Source organism: Lissotriton vulgaris, chromosome 4_1 (genome assembly GCF_964263255.1).
Source record: "Lissotriton vulgaris chromosome 4_1, aLisVul1.2, whole genome shotgun sequence".
NCBI lineage: Eukaryota > Metazoa > Chordata > Amphibia > Caudata > Salamandridae > Lissotriton > Lissotriton vulgaris.
In genome coordinates this window covers 1,695,095,884-1,695,117,571 of record NC_141691.1, presented here as the reverse complement: position 1 = coordinate 1,695,117,571, position 21,688 = coordinate 1,695,095,884, and the positions used below count along the sequence as shown (strand labels likewise).

General features: G+C 42.8%; 1 protein-coding gene across 1 annotated transcript in view; it reads left to right on the top strand.

Annotated features, from left to right (window-relative positions):
* CALB1 (calbindin 1) overlaps nucleotides 1-21,688 on the top strand; it is a 160,307-nt gene that overhangs the window by 116,457 nt on the left and 22,162 nt on the right. Inside the window, exon 6 of the mRNA XM_086965978.1 lies at nucleotides 3,607-3,684. Within this exon, the coding sequence (XP_086822104.1) occupies nucleotides 3,607-3,684 (78 nt within the window). The remainder of the gene's footprint in view (nucleotides 1-3,606; nucleotides 3,685-21,688) is intronic.

The window sequence follows — 21,688 nt, the reverse complement described above, 5'->3', positions numbered from 1 at the left end:
ACCAGGGAAATTAGTCTTATAGTTAATGAAAAAACGTTATGACCTAATTAGCAAAGAAATGAAGAATCTGCTTTGAGAAATTAAATTAAATCAAATTAACATAATCTAAAATTAGGGAATCCATGAAAGCATTTGTGGTGTTTGTGTTGAAATCTGTTCTTCCTGCAGTGTATGAATATCTATGGGATTCTAGACAAACAAATCAAACAGGTCATCACTTGATATGAGATATATTTTGCCCTCTTATGTTGCCAGACCACAGCTTCTTTCCGCAAAGGGTGAAGGTCACAATCTTGAACACCTAATATTACACGTATTACACTGCCATATTTTCAGGAGCTTGGGGATCATTCACCTCTGTGCTATCAACATAATTTCAATTATATTACGTGACAATGTAAAACATAGTATGAAATTACTATTATGTAGAAAATAAATTAGTGAAAAGTTTAAAAAATGCTTCTTTTTGAGAAATAATGGTGATAATAACCATATGTTTTGCTACTATTTAGTGTATGTATTTATTAGGACGTTTTCTGAAGAACTACTTTTCGCCTTTTAACTTCACTGTGCTTTACCGACTGGAGAAAAGGAAATGCAGTAGGTGTTAGGAAGGGGAGGTTAGCGTTCAGTGGGATACATGCACAAAACTGTCTGAAATGTGTCGATTGCGACTCCTGCGGTGAAATTAGTACAGTTAAAGGCAAGTCTGAATAATCGTTTTGACAGCTTTCCTGAACTGAATGTAGTTTAGTTCAGATCTAAAGTTCAAGATGAGTGTAGTACAGAGTCTAAGTCCTTGAACGCTTAGGCCCCGATTGACTAAGATTTTGCGTCAGGGTTGCATCACTTTTGTTCTACTTGTTGCCTCCTCTTTCCACACGTGCTGCAGACTTGAGCACACATGGAAAGTGGGATAGGCCTCTAAGGATAGTTTTTGTGGAGGAATCCCTTCCTGTACAGAAGCAGTCCTGTCTGTTAGGCAGGCATCCTTGCACCATGGTGCAAAGGTGCCTGCTTTGGCGCTGGGCAGTCTCAAGTGCGCCAGTGCAGGCAGAAAGCTGGAGAGCATCGTATCTTTTAGAGATGGTGCTGTTCAGCTCTCTACCATTCACGCTATTCAGCAAGTTTGCTTGCTGCACTGCGTTGCATTTACTTTTAAGCACCGCCAGTTAGGCGTCAGTGCTTCATCCTCTGGGCAGGGAAAGGGTACAGGGGAAAGGGTTTTGGTAAGGGCATAGTGAGGTGCCAGTTTCTGCAAGTAACCAAGACCTTTTCTATAGAAACATTTATGGACATTGCAAAAAAATATAAATGTAATCCACTGACAGCCAATGGGGTACTTCGAGTGTGGGTTTGAACTACCATCATAGCATACATGAATTTGAGTTTTTCAATCCAGGAAGATAATTCTTCCTCCAAAAAGTGTTCACTCTTTACTGTGAAGACAGTGCATGTATCACTATCAACCCTGCATTTCAAACCTGCTGTGAAATATTGGGGTGCACCTGTCAACGATCTTCTTATTTTAAAAAGAAGCTGGATACTAACAGATACTTGTTTAAGAGTGCAAGGCACCCTGAGGTAAAGCATTCAACATTGGGCCTTACCTGGCTAATTCATCAGTTTTAGGTCGAGTTCTGTCTGAACCACTTGGGTGAATTACAAGGGTATAGCGCCATACGACACAGGTGGGTGAAATGTGTGCCGGCTTCAAAACACCGCCTTGTTGCAGCTGGCGCTACCGCATCCTTGTTCATCCAGTGATGGCTAGTTGCACATGAAAGTGGTGCAATTCCTGTTCGAAGGATCCACTTGCAGCCAGAAAGTGCAGTACAGGAAGTGATGTCATTACCACTTAAACTTCTCCTTTTGTTAAATGCTGAACAGAACAATGGCAATAAACGTGGCTGCGCGTAGACCTTAGGGAGGGCGTGCTTCAGCACCTACATTTCCATATTACCATTTATTCCTATAATGAGTTTCCTCCATTACTACTGGCTAAATTTAAATGTCACTCATGGGTTTCAATGTTAATAGCAGTTATTGAGGCTCTGAGGGCATCTCCTGTATATTCTGAAAGAAGCAGGTACAGGCACCCCGATATGTACAGGTATAACTATTGGGACATTGGGGGAGTACCTTTATTGCGAGCATCACGATCTACAATGTTCTTGTTTGTTAAGGAGGCAGAACAGCTGCTTAGGGTTCGAATCAATAAATAGAAGGCACCAAAAACATGTGCATCTTCAAGTGAGGGCGCGAGGCCGGGGATGCATGGGCAGGTACTGCACTGGGAGTGCGAAAAGAAACATAAGCTGCAAGAAATCCTGGACCCAACAGCATGGTCAGAGGAGACACAAGTGCTGTACGTGAGTCTGAGCTAGCAGGGGAGGAGCCTGTTTTTACTGGGGGGCGGCACTCTTCAGGAGCTCACTTGGAAGGGCTCCTGGCTCAAGCGAGCAGCCCCTCGCTGGGACCAGGAAGAGTAATCAAAACAAAAATGTTCAAGATTAGAAAGAACAGGCAGTGTAGGAAACCTGCTTTTGGTTTTCAGGGGAGTAAATATAGGCAAAAGCAGTACAGGCAACAGCTCTGTAAAAAAAACAGCTTACATAAGGATTATTTAGGGAAGAAGATACAGATCATAAAATACTTTTTAGGCCTTTTTGTGAATAAAAACGTGGTTATGTATAGTTCATGAAGTGGCGTTATGCACACAAAAAACAAATGATTTTCTTGAAAAAAAAATGCTTGACAAATCCTTTAGAGTATTTGCATACTATGTAAATAAAGCCTTTTTTCCAAGATGGCATATCCGTTTGGCTAAGAGTTCAGGACAGGTGCTCGTACTCCTGAAAATAATACACCTTAATGGTTGCAATGCCAGCACGGCGCACGCCCTAGGAGACAGAAGATTGCATCCAGTAACCTATAGCATGATGGTGAAATAGACCTTCTCTCCTGAGTTAGGATGTATTACATCGTCTCAAAACAAAGGCTGAAGTGAAGCCACTCGAAGCAACCAATGACTAAAGGGGGCTCACATAACACCCTCTATGTTCATGTTCAGCAAAAGAGGCCTTTGGCTGCTGCCAGACCTAAAACGGGGATTTGGGAAAGGAAAAGAGCTCAGGAACAGATTTAAAAGAAAAATAACAATTTCTCCATAAGAGTGTTGCAGAAATCTAAAAACGGTGGTGTGCCATTTCCCATTTTATCTACTTGCTGACTGCCTTACAAGGTTGTCACTCCTACTTCCATTTATGTCATTACACAAATCTCTTTTTTATTTTTTGGAAAATATACAAAAATTACAGATCTGAATCAAACTACACTTAAAGGAATCCTAAACATTCGTTCTTGCTTGTTATAAGTAATGTGCAATTTTTCCTTCTGTTAAATGTTTGTTTGTAAACGTGGAGCCGATCAATGAGCAGGGGTACTTTGTTGTTTGCATACTTGAGACTCTATGGTAATTTCTTATAATATTCAATGTGTATTAGCACTAAAGTATTCCAATCCACTGTTGGCATTAAGGAAGACTGTGTTAAAATATATGTTTATTCAAGCTAAGCTTAGCTATGAAACACTTTTGTTTTGCAGAGCTTTTTAAAAGACCTACTGCAGAAAGCAAATAAGTCGTATGATGACAAAAAGCTTGAAGAATACACCCACACAATGGTAAGTCTCTTTCCTATCTGAGGCGTGGCACATGCACTGTGAAAGGTAAACACCTCAACACAAGCAGCTCTTCTTTGAGGACACACACTGCGCAGTCACTGTGAAACCAGAATCCCGTCTCCTAAACAAGTGCTAAGCGTGCTGCGTGGTAGTAAAGCATCCGCTTCACTCTGTGTAATTTAAAAATCTATAGCTTTTGCGATCATAGGCGTAGCTTCAGGGGGGGGTGTTTGGGGTGTTTCACCCCCTAAAATATATTTAATTTAATCAATAGCTGGGTACATGAGCTTGCCGTCGGATGTGGTAAGGTGTCTGTCGGATTTTACCTGGAATTTTTATATATTCACCTGGCCAATAACAAACTCTCTCTCTCTCTCTCTCTCTCTCTCTTTCTTTTCCCTGCATTGAAGGTCTTAAACATGGTTATTTTATCTCTCCCTCTCTCTCTCTCTCTCTCTTTTCCCTGCATTGAAGGCCTTAAACATGGTTATTTTACATAATACTGTATTTTACATCTGAAGCTCACACTCCCCTGGTCTTTCTGGCCAAGATACCCCCCTGCAGGCTGTGACGTCTACACAGAAGTCGCTCTCGGGCTCTTTGGGGCCTACAATTTGAAACGAGGGGCTATATGTACTATTTAGTGGTTGCAATGAGTGACCCAAGAAGGGTTATGCAGCAGCGGGTGCACTCAGTAAGGTTAAACTTATCTATTAAAATAATCACTTGTAATAAAACTTATCTTTGCGTGCAAAAGGTGGAAGGTCCTGCTAAACCTTTATTCTAAAAGAGTAGAGAGTTTCCTGAGAACTTCTCAGGAGCCTAATGCACTGCGCTGTTCACTCCGTGGAGTGTAAGTGGTCACTATATGAGCAATTCTAGTAGATTAATCATAAAAGATTCCAATTAAACATACAGACATAAAGTAATGACAATTCAATAAGTCTTCACGAATGCCGTTGGTGGAATGTTGCTCGATGGTTATTTAATTCATATTCAAGTAAGATTGTTGTATCATCACAAAATTAAAAAAAATTCGCAACATTATTTGTTGGTGTATCCCAATGCATTTCGGGCTTGGCAATCAGCCCTTTGTCAGGGGAATCTACAAAAGGATAATGTATGTGTAAGTATACGTTACAGGCAAGAAATATATATGGCACAACATATCTGGAGAGCCAGAACTTGTGCTCTAAAACAACACTGTGTGTTTGAAGATAAAGGAACCAACGTTGCAAGTCCATAGCTCAAAGAGTGTTAAAAAAAGGTGAAAGTGAGAAGACCAATAGGGGTGGGATACAAACAAGTGTGTGAAGGAAAGAAGAGGCCATGCAGTACGTGAAACGATGGACGCTGGTGTGTCTATCCAAAACAAGACTGCATGCTTTTCCTACATGAAACAAGACCTCCAAACTTGTACTAAAAAAATATATGTGTTAAAGGAAATTCGCTTACGAATCTAGCCGGGAACGGTACAGTGCTGCTGAAAGCGAAGCCAAGGTTGCGCTCAGAGAGCGATGTATCGGAGATTTAACTTCCCTAATTGAACAAAACCAGTGTCAACGGATTGGCGACAACCTCGAAAGGCGAGATAAGCCATATCTAGTAATGTAACAAATCTTGCCAGGTGAAGGTACGGGGGTGCTCGAAAACAAACTAGTGATTCCGGCGTGTTCCGCAGTCGTCCCCGACACACACGCCGGTGTATCCCACCCCTATTGGTCTTCTCACTTTCACCTTTTTTTACCACTCTTTGAGCTATGGACTTGCACCATTGGTTCCTTTATCTTCAAACACACAGTGTTGTTTTAGAGCACAAGTTCTGGCTCTCCAGGTATGATGTGCCATTTATATTTCTTGCCTATTTTCCTTAAAGGAAATGGGATGGCATTTAAAAAGGAAGTTAACTATTTTTAAAAGGTGTGAGAGTTGCCAGTGGTCTTGTGGACAACTGCCTACTCCCAACAAACTTTATTTTAACATTCACAAAAAGGAAGAGGCCTAGAGGGCTCCCTCCCTTTTACAAAGGGGTTACCATCCCTGGAGCCAGCAACTTTTCAATGACTTAGAAATGCTATTTCAGTTCAAAACCATGGATAGGAATCCCTGTTGGGCCTACAAAACACCCCTTCCAAATAGTGATTCCTTAACCCATTCTAAACCCATTTTAGAAGTTGGGGGGGGGGGGGGGAGTTAGGTCCTCCTAAGATGGCGTTACTGCATTACAAAAAAGCATTTTTGAGGCTTCAAACACAGACTCCGAGCATTTTGGCCACAAACATGTTTTGTTAATGTAACCCTGCTATGTTCCTCTAAATTTTGTGTGAACAAGTCACTGGGTGAATGAAATCTATATCAGGGAGAAACGTAAAATACAGGGTGCGAAGAAACATCATCTGAAACCTTGTGTTATTGTGATCACCAATCTGTGACTCAGTTCTGAATTATAGACTCATTTAATGTTTTGGCTAAATTGGGCAGTATAAGCCCACAGCACAAATATCGTTTATGCTGTGTTTCACAATATTTCGTTACTAAAGGAACTAACATGTGCAACTGACGTTTAAAAAAAATATATATTTTTGCAAGTGTTATTGTTCAGTTTTGCCTCTAGCTTTCAACTGGTGATAAACTAAAACGAGCTCTTGGAGAGGTGTCCGTGACTGGCATTTGATTGGTAACTGCTACATTCGGAACATGCAGAGCCCTATTTTAGGTTTCTAAAACACTCAAAGAAGGCAACTGGGAAACACAAAGTTGAAAAATGACAGTGATATATCCAGTGCTCGAATTGGAAAAAAAATTGCTCTTGGATCCCAAAAATTTGGAACAGGGTGAAGCAGCGGAAAAGGGTAGGGTCAGGAGGGGTGGAGTCACGAGAAGCAGTAAACGACCACCAACATATACGTTTCTTTTTCTACTTCAAGAGCAGGCTTCCAACTGGAGTTTATGCCATGTAAAGGGCGTATCGATTCAGCAGTCAATGAATCAAACAAAAGTTAGACAGGGAAAAAATGAAAAATAGTTGATGCAAAGTAAAAACCCTTAAATACAATGTTTATATCAGTTTAAGCTTGTGATGAATGCAGCCTTCTCCGTGACACAGATGGACGGCACATATTAATTTTGGTTTCAAAGTTTCAAAGGTCAGTCGTCGGTTTATTAACGTATTCACATTTCCCCAACATGAAGGTAACTAAGCCGTTCTGCACAGCTTCCATGCCCGAGGCAAATGCAAACATACGTGTACGATAGTGGCTCTTTAGAATCCGAAGTAGCAATATTGAAACAAACAAGGCGCATTAGGCAAAACGCCAGCCTCTTGCATAAAACCGCCATAGGGTAATGGAGAAGTTTACAAGGATGACTGTAATGTACATTGGCATTATATACTGAATCACGTCCCTTAATACACAATACAAACACATCACATAGTTCTACTTAAGCCACACTAGCGTCCTTCCTGTAGGGCTTAAGGCGAGTCTAGTGTGAGGCAGTGAACAACAAAAATCATAACTGCTTTTTCATATTTGATAAAACTATGTATTATTTCATATATATCTCTAAAAGCACACGTTTTCAGTGTTAGATTTCTAAGTGATTTTATAGTTGATGTTCAGTGAGCGGGAGAGTGACAGGTGGGAGGTTTATATACCTATCCAAACAATCTACAGACATGGGGCCTTATTTATGAAGGCCTTGCGCCGCCGGTGCGTCACTTTTAACATGGGAAAAAGTGACGCACCGGTGGCGCAAGGCCTTCATAAATAAGGCCCATGGTCTTTAGTTCCTTTATCATAAATCAATATCACATAGATAACATAATATGCACCACATTGGGATATATTGATAACTATTTCACCGATCTGTACACGTTTTAGATCTAAACCCGTACATCAATGATAAGGCGCTTTTTACTAAACTGTTCAAGTTACGTGGAGGAGTCTGCACCCATCAATGACATATTGGATATTTAAGAGAAGGAATATGTAGGCATTCATAACAATTGTAGCGATTGAAGCGATACCAAAACCACAGAATCATGGCCTGAGCTCCTCAAAGCTATAGGAGACACCAAGAGGGATTGTCCCGCCATCAAGAAATATTGATCCTTAGTAATTTTCTAACTTCTACGGCCTGGTCCAAAACTTGCCCAGAAAAACACGACTTAAGGCAACTATAGGACGCGTGGTTCTACTGGGAGCTTTTGAACCTGCCAATCAAGAGCACTGTGAGACTACAGAGAAGAACTATTTTATTATGTCTGCTACAACCTCCTTTCTTGTCCCGAGGACAGAAATCGATCCAAGAACCAGAAAAGTAACTTAGTCCATAACTTGGACTTGGCACTAGGCTGAGGTGAAGAATTCATCCCAGCTGCAAAGTGACCTCAGCGGCTACTAAATCTGTCCCTATGGGATCTTTTGGCCCCAACACTGAAGGTTCAAGTGAGAAGGTTTAAGTGAGGGTGTATCTGATTCCAAGATACCCTTGCCAGCTTTAGCACCCGGCCTTATACGTCTGAGATTTTCTGTTACCATCAAAATCAGATCTCCGTAACAACAAGGCCACATGACGATGAAAAGCTGCAGGATTGTACTGTTCTGGAACATATAAACATGTGAAACATAGTGGAAATAGCTAAATAATCTTTAAAAGCTAACGTTAATAAAATATCTTTGGAGATTAGATGTTGTCAAATAAAACACAACTTGGCTGTTTAGTATCTTCAATTAAAAGTTTGGAGAAAATATTCGAGTAGCACATTCAGATGCCTCTGGAAGCATATTGGAACACGTGGGTAATGTGTAGAGCATTGCACAGAGTGGTGTTACCAATAGACCCTTAAGAAGGAAGATTGGTATTCCGAGGCGCCTCATTCCCTGAAGGTGAGCTTGGAAGGTTATAGAAATGTTAGAGATGGCGCGATGTTCGTCACGATTGTCAGACCAGCATGAGAACTATTTGGAGGAAGGAAGTCTAAGGAATCTGAATGCACTCATGTTCCCGAGATGGTTTTAGTGCTTGGCAGCTGAAATAGGACGCTAGAAGGTAAGTGAAAATGAGGCAATAAAGATGATCCATAGTTTACATTGTAGTTCTTAAAGTAATGCTCGTAATGCGCTACTATCTATAGTAAACGGAAACAAAGAGGTCATTATTCATACATTTGTAAAGTTAGACTTTCTGTTCTGCTACTTTATTAGGAATCTTACAATTAAAATGGACTTTCACCTCCTTTTAATTCTGTAATTTTTTATTGAGTAAAAAAAGTATATATTTACATGGAGCATGGGATATACATGAGTGGAAAAACAGTGAGGAGGGGGGAATAGAGGTCGAGGTCGATAGAGAGAGTGCATGGTACGCAGGAACGTGTGTCCCTTCTGTAGTGTCTGGATTCTGCGCCTATGGGGGTTTGTGGGATGTTAGATAATGGTCTAGGGGTCCCCACATGTTCGCTTGCCTATGTGTTTTTGGTGAGTGTTTCGCTGTGATGTTGTCTGCCTCCCTTAAGAACGTGACCCAGTGGAGCCATGCTTGGGGCGCGGCTTTTGAGGTGTAAGAAAGATTTGACTGTTTTAGAATGTTCTTTTGAGCAGCACAGCGCCGAGATACTCCTCTGGGAGTGAGTCATGCGCGATACCAAATGTCCAAAATAAATAAATAGAAACTAGTTAAGTGCTTTTGAAGCCGTCGCGTACAAAGAAACAACACAGCGCTTCTGGGCTTCTGAAAACGCTTTCACTGATCAACTTGGACGGCCAAATGCGAAATGTCTCATTATGTCCAGCTAAGCAGCAGGACACAGAACGGTATAATCGGTCCCTTACTGACAGACGCCTCAATCTCGCTCTCTCTGATGAGGCTTAGCCTAATGAGGGACGTGTCAGAGACAGGTGGCTCCTGGAAGCCATGAAATGTTCTCTAAACATGTGGGATATATTGTCTTCCATCAGTCTGGATACAGGATCCCTAATGAAGGAGCCATGAACAGCAGCTGCAACACAGCAGTGACTGAAGCTGATTCTTCTTCCCAAACCTTTGTTAAATGAGTTGATCTAAAAGTGTGCCTGGTTCCCTGCTCCCAGCCCCACTAAGATAACTCTTGGTACTTTGTGGCTGATGCTTTAGATCTTAACAAGTGCTTTACGTTGCACTTTATACTCCTTTTATACAAGCATGGGTGTGCTTCTTTGCAACAGTTTTCTTGGCATCTGTCTGTATTCTCTCATTCTTTGCTTGCTGAGCTCCATTGAGTCTTTGCTGACTACATAGGGTTCTTCTGGTTATATTAACTGTATTTCTAGAGCTCACATTAGTCCTTAGCACTAACAAGGTTAATGGAAGCCACCAGACAAGAGCATAGCCTACGAAAACAGAGGGGCTGATCCACAAAACGACTTATCGAGACAACGTGGAGACTTGGTGGGAGATTCAACTCCAAATTGAAACTTTTAAGAAATTTGCCTTTGTATATATCGATCATGATGAACTCTTGAGAATGCAATTGATTATTACTGAGAAACTGAATTTATCCTTGAGAAAGCCCTGGCGCAATTCGCCAAAGAGGGCGAAACACGTGTCGGCTGTCTTCGTTCAATTTTGTACCAATAAAAATTTGATACTCTTTCTAAACCTTGGATCGACCTTATTCGTTGAATGATAATTTGAATCAATGATTAAAGGATTCAACCTAAAAACATCACGTAGAAATACCTGGAACACATACTCTACCTTTTACAAAACTGTTCTCTTCTAAAACTCTAAAAGGTCCAGAGTTTTTGAGTATGTTTCCTCCACAAAAACCTCTGTGAGAACAGATATAGTCCTGGAATCCTTGGACCTTCAATGCCCAGTCGTTATGAACCACAAAACGATTTATGAGTACGGGAAGTAGTACTTCAAGGGCACACTTTTATCTACTCTTACCTGTCGCCGTGAATCTCCATCAAAACATCCACCTCCTTATTAATGAATATGCAAAGAGGACACAGTCAGTTTACTTGTACTAAATGTATATGTATATTCCATGGAATTCCCCCTATTGACAAAGGCATGTAAGCGTATGTAAAAGAGTACTACTTTATGTACTCCAATGTGCCTTTGTAAATAAGCCCCAGATTCTTAAGCAGACCAGACAACATCATGAGGACAAAGTAAGACCATTCGATAATTTGTCAGCAAAAAACAGAAGGATGACCATAGAGTAAAACTAGTAGATTTGCAAAAAGATTAGCAGGGCCTTATTCACAGGTCCGAATATGATTCCTTTTGTTTCATATAGGGAATATACTGGCCTTCAGTGGGCATTTCTTCCTCTGTGAAAGATGGTTACTATGTTATGACCATGTGGTTTCAGTTTACAGTGGTATTTGGCAATGAGAGCCAAATGAGTTTGTGGAGGAGCTGAGGTGCTATTTGAGCTCTTTTCCTTTAGATCCCAGCATAAGACGCCTACTCCAACCTGATATCTAGATCTAGTAAGCTACATGGCTCCACATGTGGCTCTTGAAGGTAGCAAGAAAAATACTCCACTGGTATCATCCAGACATCATTCATGCCCGAATAGCAGTAAACGGGTGCTGATCACCGATTTCTTAAAAGTGGCGACAAGACTAAACAGGATCAGACTGAACTCGAACGCCCTGAATATTACAAAATCAGCAAAGATACCACCAACACTCAAAGTGAAGTCGCCACAAAGTCCCTCCGGGAGAGAAGCAAAAGTAAGAGCCAAAATTACGAAATGGAAGAATTTCAGGAAACGGGATCGGTCCACCAAAATGCGACAAACAGTGAAGCCCAAGACTCGCAATCCCAGACAACCAAAACTCCTCTAGAAAGGGGAAAAAGACACAAAACTAAAGCCACTGAGGCACTAATACACTAGCATGATCAACCACCCATTTCAGAATCTCATTTGTAGCAGGAAAAACAATCTGCACTCAGCCGCCACTGCAGCAATGAGGCAGTTCCAACACATGAGACGAGTCTAAACATCCTCAGTCCATTTGGAAACAAATATATACCCACGCCTATAGACGACTTGGATCCTGTCGAAATAAACAACAAGAAGCAAGACCAACACACTACACCACACCACCTATTGGCAACAGTGTATCAAAGTGGCCAGGATCGCTCATTCTCTAACCAAGATGAGGACAAGTCCTTCAATTTTAAAAACGTTGAAAATTCTCCCACTGTGCCGTATTCACAAAAAGGGAAAAAACAAGTGAGATTCCGGACTCACTGAATTTACAGTCTCCGGATCTCCAATTACTACAGGAGGAGAAAGCCAGATCACCACCGACAACAGTGTGGTCGCACTTGTTAAAGTCTCTGGACACCATCGGTAAAGCTATGATTTACCACGCAGACAAGTTAGACACCCAAGTGGATCTCTTAAACATCTTAGCTAGCCACGTACAGGGAGTTGAACAAAAGTTGCAAAACTTTAGCGACATGATCACGAGGGTGCAGCAAGACCGATAAACAACTTTTCAAATATGTCATTGCCACTGCACTCAAATAATAGACCAATTAGCTGTAGTCCCAGGTTTAATGTCTTAATTATTGGGGGTCTCCTGGTACACCGTATTCAAGACCAACCCACCGGTCAACAAAGCGAAAGAAACACTGAGGGAAGAGGATCCTGTTTGTCCCAGCCCTCTCAAGGAGCAAAATGCAAAAGCACTGGAGTCAACCTAGCCCAAACACCGGGAAACAGTAATAAATCACCACCAACAGAAGTCTTAGGCAACACAAGCCCCCTTGCCACTCTATCATCTGATCATAGCACCAAGTCACCAAAAATAATAGCCCCACTATCCAAGCGGGAAAGAAAATGCTTTAGAAAGGCCAGAAATGGGAAAAAACAAAGACAGGCACAGAATGTAACCAGCGCCATGAAGGAGCAAGATGCGACTCAAAGTGAAGATGAGACAACATCCACAAACGATGAGGATGTCAGCCCGGAGGCTGAAACTACCCCATCCACTAATAAGATTTCTACCCTAATAAGTCAAATCAAACCCATAACAGGACACTCACAGTCATCAAACATATACAGCATATTCAAGCCCACTAAAAAAGAAAAGAAACGGTACCCATCAACCCAGGCCACCCAAACCACTAAAACCACAACCACAATGGGTCTCAACACGTCAGAAGTCACCACAACCAGCGCAAAGGATACCATCCAGCAGAAGGAGGGCGACGACGAGGTCAGGACCAACCATAAAATAACAAACAATCACCGTAGGAGAAGTGGCGCATCAACAACTGCAAAGTATGACACATACATCCAAAACAGTACATCTAATGATCAAAATGTTCATAATCATGGCCTGATCACTCTGGGACAAATAACGGAGGAGCAACAAATCGGAAGGAGCGAGGAAATCGAAGAGGCCAGTCTCGCCTGACCTCACAATTGACTACAAAAAGTTGGATTTCATCCCCCACTACGTCTCAAGGGGAACCCACGATATTCTCAACAGAAGCGTATTACTAAAGCTATTTAAAGCACTCCCTTCCTTGAGTCATATCAATACCAGTAACCTAGAAAGTATAGAGTTTAAGCTTAATCCCGACCCAACCGGTCACGAAATTACTATAGCAACTTTCTTTGATAATTCTACCATTGAGCAGATCTGGCAGCAGCAGGAGTCATTTGCAAAATGGAGCATAGAAATAAAAAAGTAGTCTCCCCCCGTTACCCAAGTCCGCTACAACAATCAAACCCGCCAGAGAGTATGCTGAGAGGCGCGAAAGGCCCGGATGAACACAGTACAACAAAGAGCACAGTCCAAAATGGAAGGAAAATCCCCATTACGTTTGCTCACCCTGAAGCAAACAAGCATATAGGTCATAGGCAGACAAACATAACCGGAACCGTCGACAGAATGCCATGATTAAATTTAGGCAGAAGAACAAAACCAGACAACAACCTTAACATCTGCTCCTGGAACGTCAATGGCCTAAGCACAAAACTAGAAGATCCTGACTTCATGGAATTCATTCAACAGTTTGACCTTCTTCTTTTTCAAGATATGTGGCAGACAAACCCTCCACCAATGGTGGAATATAAAGAATATTTAATTCCGGCAAAAAGAGAATCGAAACACGGAAGAAAAAAAGGGGGTCTTTCCATCTTTGTCTCGACATATATCTCATGGCAAGTTTCCGAAGTAGACCTCGACTCAGCTTGGATGTTATGTCTCAAACTAGAGGCCGCACCCTCTTTTAGCCTGCTAATATTGAATGTCTACATCCACCCATCACTGAAACAAAAGAGATTATGTATCGAGACCTTATCATCAACACTGGCTACCCTCAAACTCGCTCACCCTCGTGCCGACATCATACTGTCAGGAGATTTCAACATGAATCTATTACAAGGCTGCAAAGAAAGACCAACAGGTCATACTCGACCTAGCAAACGAGGTGATATACATGGTAGAAGATGCGCAATCCTGCTGGAGGAACAGTCAATGTGCATATTAAATGGACAAGTCTCGCCGGAGTGTCTCCCAGCATACACCAGGGTCACGCAAAAAACAGGAACTACCATTGATTATACACTAACAGATCATGACATTCTCCACCACATCTCAAATTTCCAAATAAAAGAAAGGACAGAGAGTGACCACTATCCTCAAACCTTCTCCTTGCATATAAGCATGGCAAACTTAATACCATATAAAGCAATGTCCCAACAAACACAATGTTACAATCTGAAACGACTTACTTGGAAAAAGGATAATATAAGTAATATCATGGCCACATGCACTGCTCGTCTGGAAAGCGTTAAAGTCGAACCATCATGTATAACGGCCTGGGTATCTTTCACACATGATTTAAATAAGGAATTCACAAGAAAAGGCAATGGCCGCAAAGTGGGAAGGTCAGTGGGGGGAACGTGGTTTAATAATAACTTAAGGAAACAAAAAAACAACTAAATAAACATTTAAGACAACTATGAACTCGAGGTTCAGAACCTTCACAGGGCATTGTCTCCCTAATATCAAAATTAAGGAAAAATCTAAAAAGGGACATCAAGGTGGCTAAGAAAAACTATAGTGAACTGCAATGGGCAAAACTCCATCATGCCAGCAAACAAAGAGACTCCAAGCGTTTCTGGGATGTTGTTAACCAGATTTCAAATGGAGGATGGATGCCTGGAGAGCACATATTGAACATACATACAACGCCATTCCACCTATTGACATTGCAAATTACGGAGTCTTTAATGCAGGAATAGCCCATGACATAGCAAAGTCAGAACGTCCTGATTTCACCCTGGAGATCTCACAAGAGCAGGTCCTAAACATCAAAAAACCTAAGGCCTGAAGGAGCTCCAGGGCCCAACGGTTTGCCAAACGCTTTATTCAGCATGATCCCTCATTCTGCTCAGGTATTCTTACTCCGCTCTTCACACACATGCTAACATCAGGCACAATCCCTGACTCCTGGCGAGGTAGCATCTTAAACCCTATATATAAATCAGGTTCACGCTCGGACCCCGGCAACTATAGAATGATTGCACTAATTGACATTGAGGCTAAGATTTATGCTTCGAACCTGCTGGCAGATCTAGAAGAATGGGTGAACCGTACGAATCGGTTGCCAAATACGCAAACCGGATTTCGGGCTGGAATTGGCACCCTCACAAACATCTCAGCGTTTACTCTTCTAGCGAAACAAGCATATGCAAAATCAAGGGTTCGGCACGCGTGCTTTATCGACCTTAAAGCAGCGTTCGATAAAGTACCAAGAGCAAGGTTATGGGCCAAAATGCAAAATTGGGGATTACTAACCAAACTTCTGGAGGTGACAATGAACCTTTACTCAACACGTGGGTACAAGTAAAGAAAGGAGACGGGCGCAGTATAACTAGCAAGATTCCAACAAAAAACGTATTAAAACAAGTTCAAACTGACCCCCCTAAATTGGGTAACACGCCAGTCACTAGCATCCAATATACAGACAACATTGTTCTTCTATCTCAAACACCGATAGGCCTGCAGCGATCAATGGCCCAACTAGGAGCTTACATGACCACAGCCCAATTAACAATAAATCTCAAGAAAACTAAGGTGCCATGCTTTTCTAAACATCGGAAAGCAGGGTCAAAAGGTAAAATATCCCAGGTGAATTCATACAAATACCTTGGGTTTCAACTTGATCACAACCTCAACTTTAAAAACCAGCTGAACCAAGGAAAAATGAAAGCAAAACAACTCCACTACGCCTTTAAAACTCTAGAGAGGAAGTTAATAGGCTGCTCATTGGGTAATCTGTTAAAGGTAATTGCAGCAAAATTCATTCCAACTATATCTTACGAGTCAGAACTGATGAATACAAAGGATGCAGCCGCTTTAAACCAAGCCCAGTCGAGTCTCTTTAAGAATCTGTTTGCAATTCCACAATACATCTCTCAGCCACAGATTCGATTGGAATATGGGCTCAAAAACCAGAAACCAGCCCGACAAGAAGCGGTGGTCAAATATTTCTGGCGGGTGAGGCAAGCAGAAGAAAAAACCTTAGCCCATTTTTGCTGAGCAGAAATTGAACAGCAAGCGAGACAAAATAATTCCATCGTCAGCATACTAAAAGAATCACTTGCAGACCTACATCTTGAAGAGGCCTGGCATACAATCACCTCCTATTCCGTGTTCAAAAAAGTGGCGAACATGGCAACCAAACGGATGTCTCTGTTAATGGACAAAACTTCATTTGCAACAAAAAAACATGCATGGGCAGTGATTCAATCTTATCAGACGCTGAAACCACAACAATACATGTCAGAACACTTCTCAAATCATAAAAAGCCCTTATCTGACGATGCTTCGTTTGGGGCACTTCCCCACAAAGGACCTGACCCAGAAATGGAAATGCACATGGCCGACGAATGAATGCAGACTGTGTGGACAGGGAGATGAGACATTACTACACCTTCTATACATCTGCCCCTCGCTTTTAAAAACCCGGAAAATGGTCCTTCCTGAGATTTTCAGGAAAAACAATTAAGGACATGCAGAGCAGCTGTCACAGAATGTCTGGGAGGCCTGTCAGTGCAACTATCCTGCAAAGCTATTACGTTCTGGGAAATGGCAGCCAAAGAACTAGACAAAACACAAGAATCAACTTGAGTGGCTCTCACAATACAGACTGGCCTCCTGACCCCACCTTTTTATGCACTATTTTTTAAGTATGGGCGCAAAATCCGTTCAGCTTGCGGAAATAGCAGATTTTCGGCAATTTCGCAATCCGCGAATCTCGCGAAATTGCCGCAAAGTCGCTCACGGGTGGATTTAACGTCTTCTCGCTCTTTCCCAACTATGATGGACAGCTCACTCAGGGGACCTAGGCGCCTTTTGTCGCTGTGGCAAAGTTACAGGCACACATGGTCACTGGAGACAAATCTTCAGGCCCTTTACGCAGCTGTAGTGTAGCAAAAGCACTATACATTTACCAAACGAGGTAGCACTTACTGATTAGCCAGTAGAAAGTACTCCAGTTGAGTAGAGGTATAGCCCAAAACGGTGGCATCTTCGTGGATAAATATGCAGGCAGGATTCATTCTGGCACGATGCTCCTGTCACAAAAATTAAACCTCAACAGGAAGCACTTACAGATATAAATAAAGCAGGTGCCTGAGTTGAAGCTCAAATTCAGTAACACATTATAATCAACCCAAACAACTAGTGAGCACGGTCGAGGCTAGGCAGGTGTGCTTCCTCCCTATGTCTACCGTCTACAATTAGATGTAATCCTTGATGGAGGTCTTTGCATCCAAGAGTTTCTCGAGCCCAATCACCGTGTACTTCCTGTGACCAGGAGGCTGCTTCCTTCTCATCTGCTGCTCTGATCGGTCTCTGACCCTTTATAAACAAGAGGCATGTGAACTCACATAGAAGCCCGCCCGTTTGGCCCCGCCCCACACACACTAGGGTATGCAACGTCTTTGCGCCCTTTCCTCACTCTGATGGACATCTCACTCGAGGGACCTCGGCGCCTTTCGGCGCAGTGGCAAAGTTACAGACACACGTGGCCCTTTACGCAGCTGCAGTGTAGGAAAATCACTATAGATTTACCCAACAAGCTAGCCCTTACTGATTAGCCAGTAGAAACAGAACTCTAGTATATATTTGTGCAAATCCGCAAGTTCGCGGATTTTCCAGCGAACTTGCGGATTGTTTTGCCATTTTGCGAGATTTCGCGGAACGAAAATCCGCATAATTCGCCCATACATACTATTTTTTTTATCTTTCTTCAATGAAATATCCTAGCACTTTAAAACCACATTGATTATAAATGTAACATTTCCTATTTTAATTGTTAACGAAGATTGAATAACAACAACCCAGTGTTTTTTATTGTTTGCATCATTCAAGTCTTTGCTTTTAATCATTGTGTACAAAGTGTTTTTACAACCTTTTATGATTTTTTTTTAACGAAATCAAATAAAAGTATCATTGACTTGACTTGACTTGGTAGTGAGCCAATGCTTTCAAAGAATACTATTCTAACCTCTCTGATTCATCCTGAATACAAGATTTGAGGGGAAAATGCATTGATTCCTGTCTTTCCTCAACGCCCAGCACATTTCTGTTATGTGCCCTACATTCAAACAACAAAGTCTATATTTCTTAGAGAAGAAGACCTTCATCATATTGCAACCTGGGAAGCAAAATCTGATAAGGCAGCCATATCTTTCCTCAACTTTTATATACAGTGATTGACTTTGTTATGGCAGTTTCCAAATAGGGCTGGAGGATGGTCAGTATATAGAATACCATTCACCATCCTGTGGGAGAGGTGTGCAGAGGTATGCATGGCACCCATATCAATCATGCGTTGCTGTACATGTTTCTCGCAGAATCTCTGTGTCAACCAGTGTAAATGGCTACCTGTGTGAATGTCCCTTGTGTCTGCGTTTTTTAATATATTTCTCTATCACCCTGTGTTCTTGCCTCTCAACATCTCTCCCTTCCAAGTGTTTTTCTGTCTTTCCCCAAGTTCTTGTCTCTGAGTAGCTCTGTGTCTTCTTCATCTCATGTCTGTATCTTTCCAGTATCTCTATGTTTCTATGTTTTCATGTTTCTGAATTGCTCCAATATATGAAGGGTGTTTGTAAATCCTATTAGAGGTAGGATGGCCTCGCTCCAATGTTTGGGGATGATAACGCTGTTATCCAGCTTGGGAAAATGTTTAGTATTATATGCCAGTAAACAGTGTATAAAGTTAACCCTTGATCAACCTTTACTACCTTACTACCAAAAAAGTGTTTTTCCACGTTGGGAAACTTACTCCACCTTTGCAGTAAGCTAATATGCATGCACACATTTAGTCACAGCTTCCAAACATGATCTGCCAGATTTACACCTGGTGCATAAGTTACACCTACTTCACTGGATTAATTGTTCCCAGCACCAGGGTGTACTTCTGCAGGGTTTTATCTCCTCGGGACTAAGCATGAGCGGATTTTGCGGATTGGCAATCCGCGAATTTGCGGATTTGCGAACTCGCAATCCGCAAAATCCGCGAATTCCCGCGAATTTGCGGATTTTTTTTTTTTTTGTGTTCGCCCGTGTTTCTGCCAGTTCGCGAGGGTTTTTACAATTTCGCAATTTGCGAACTTACCTGTCGGGTCGCAAGTTTTGCGAACTTGTTGTTTCTACGTGTCCAACCTGTTTGGGACACTCTTCTTCATCACTGCCACTCTCTGTCACCACTGCCACTCTCTGACTACTCATGCCACCCTCTGGCCCACCCATGCCACCCTCTGTTTCATCACCACACCCTCTGGTTGTCCAGTGTACATTATTTTCGGCAAAGCAAAGCACACCTTCCCTGCCTCAAGTGACCTGAATTAATTTGGGGCTGATTAATGTGTCACAGAATATTTTTTTAGCTGGCACCTGCTTCCTTAGTGCGCCCTGATTAGTGATCTTTTGCACTTGCTAAGTGCTTTCATTGTTGCAAAATTAGTTACAACACCTGCCCTGCCCCAACTGACAATAATGAATTAGGGGCTGATTAATGGATTTTAACTTCCAGCCTGGCTCCTGCTTGTCTCCCTTAGCTGTAATTCATGACCTTTGTGGCATATGTGTAACTATTCTGAGGTTCAGAGCAGGGTCACATAATAGTTTCAACTGGCAACTGAACTCTGGAGGGGCCCCTCAGGAAGCACTACAGGAAATGGCTACTAATGATGTGCCTGAACTTTTGAACCTGGTAAGTAGTTACTTTCAGTTTTGCTTAAATCGTATTTCTGCAATTTCGCACTTATTCGCGGGGCGCGAACTCACGCGAACAGTGCGAGCAGTGCGAGCAAAATCCGCTGCTCGCGGATTTGCGGATTTTGCAGGAAATTCGCAAATCTCGCGGATTGCGGATTTCCCGAAAATCCGCAAAATCCGCGAGCGGAACGGATTTTCCGCCCATGCCTACTCGGGACAGGTAGTACATTTTAGTAGCTCACTGCTAGATTGTTATTAGTGTATTCTTGTTTGTGTGCTTTGTGGATGTGTGATGAGTGTTTAATTCCACCCAGACCGACTTCTGCCGAAGTTATATCAGATTTACACAATTGTGACTTTTGGAGGACAGCTCTGAGTGTGTTTTCTTTTTGTCTTTTTTATCACTTTTATTGCTAGTACTTTTTTCGAAACAAGAAAAACATAAGTATTCCTTTTTCTGAGCGGTAATAGCAAACATCATTGGTACAGATCACCATTATCATTCTTTGACTGTAGCTAGGTGGAGTGGCATTATCCACCACTGTCCTTTAGGTCACATTGTACTGGGCCTATGTTTCCTCGGAAATCAATCAGTCAATCTATCAATCAATCATATCATTTGTAAAGCGCGCTACTCACCCGTGAGGGTCTCAAGGCGCTGGAGTAGGGAATGCTATTACTGCTCGAAAAGCCGAGTCTTGAGGAGTTTTCTGAAGGTCAGCAGGTCTTGGGTCTGCCATAGGTGGATAGGGACAGTGTTCCAGGTCTTGGTGACGAGGTGGGAGAACGATCTGTCGCTGGAGGTCGCTCTTCGGAAGCGGGGGACTGTGGCGAGGGAGAGGTCAGCGGAGCAGATCTGGTGGGTAGGGGTGTAGAAACTGAGTCGTCTGTTGAGGTACGTTGGTCCAGTGTTGTGGAGTGTCTTGTGTGCGTGGGTGAGGAGCTTAACCTCTTGTTGACCGGGAGCCAGCGCAGGTCTCTCAGGTGGGGTGTGATATGGCTGTGGGGTTCTGGATGTGTTGGAGCAGTCGCAGGAGTTTGGCCGAGGCTCCTGCGTAGAGGGCATTTCTGAAGTCCAACCTGCTGCTGACGAGGGCCTGGGTGACCGTTCTTCTCGTTTCATTGGGGATCCACTTGTAGATCCTGTGGAGCATGCGGAGGGTGTTGAAGCAGGAGGAGGAGACAGCGTTGACTTGTTTAGTCATGGAGAGGGTGGAGTCGAGGATGACCCCTAGGTTGCGTGCGTGGTCGGTTGGTGTTGGAGCGGTTCCCAGTGTAGTCGGCCACCAGCAGTCATCCCAGGCCAAAGGGGTGGATCAGAGGATGAGGACCTCTGTCTTGTCCGAGTTCAACTTCAGTCGGCTGTTCCTCATCCATTCAGCGACGGCCTTCATTCCTTTGTGAAGGTTGGTTTTAGCTGTGTGGGGGTCCTTAGTGATGGAGAGGATCAGCTGGGTGTCATTGGCATAGGAGATGATGTTGAGGTCATGCCAGTGGGCGACGTCGGCGAGCGCTACCATGTAGATGTTAAACAGAGTCGGGCTGAGGCATGAGCCCTGGGGTACGCCGCAGATGATCTCGGTGGCTTCCGAGCGGAAGGGGGGAAGGCAGACACTCTGTGTTCTGCCAGAGAGGAAGGATGGTGTCCATTCCAGGGCCTTCTCTAGGAACCCGGCGTTGTGGAGGCGTGTTTGTATAGTGTGGTGGCAGACCGTGTCGAAGGCGGCTAACAGGTCCAGAAGGATGAGGGC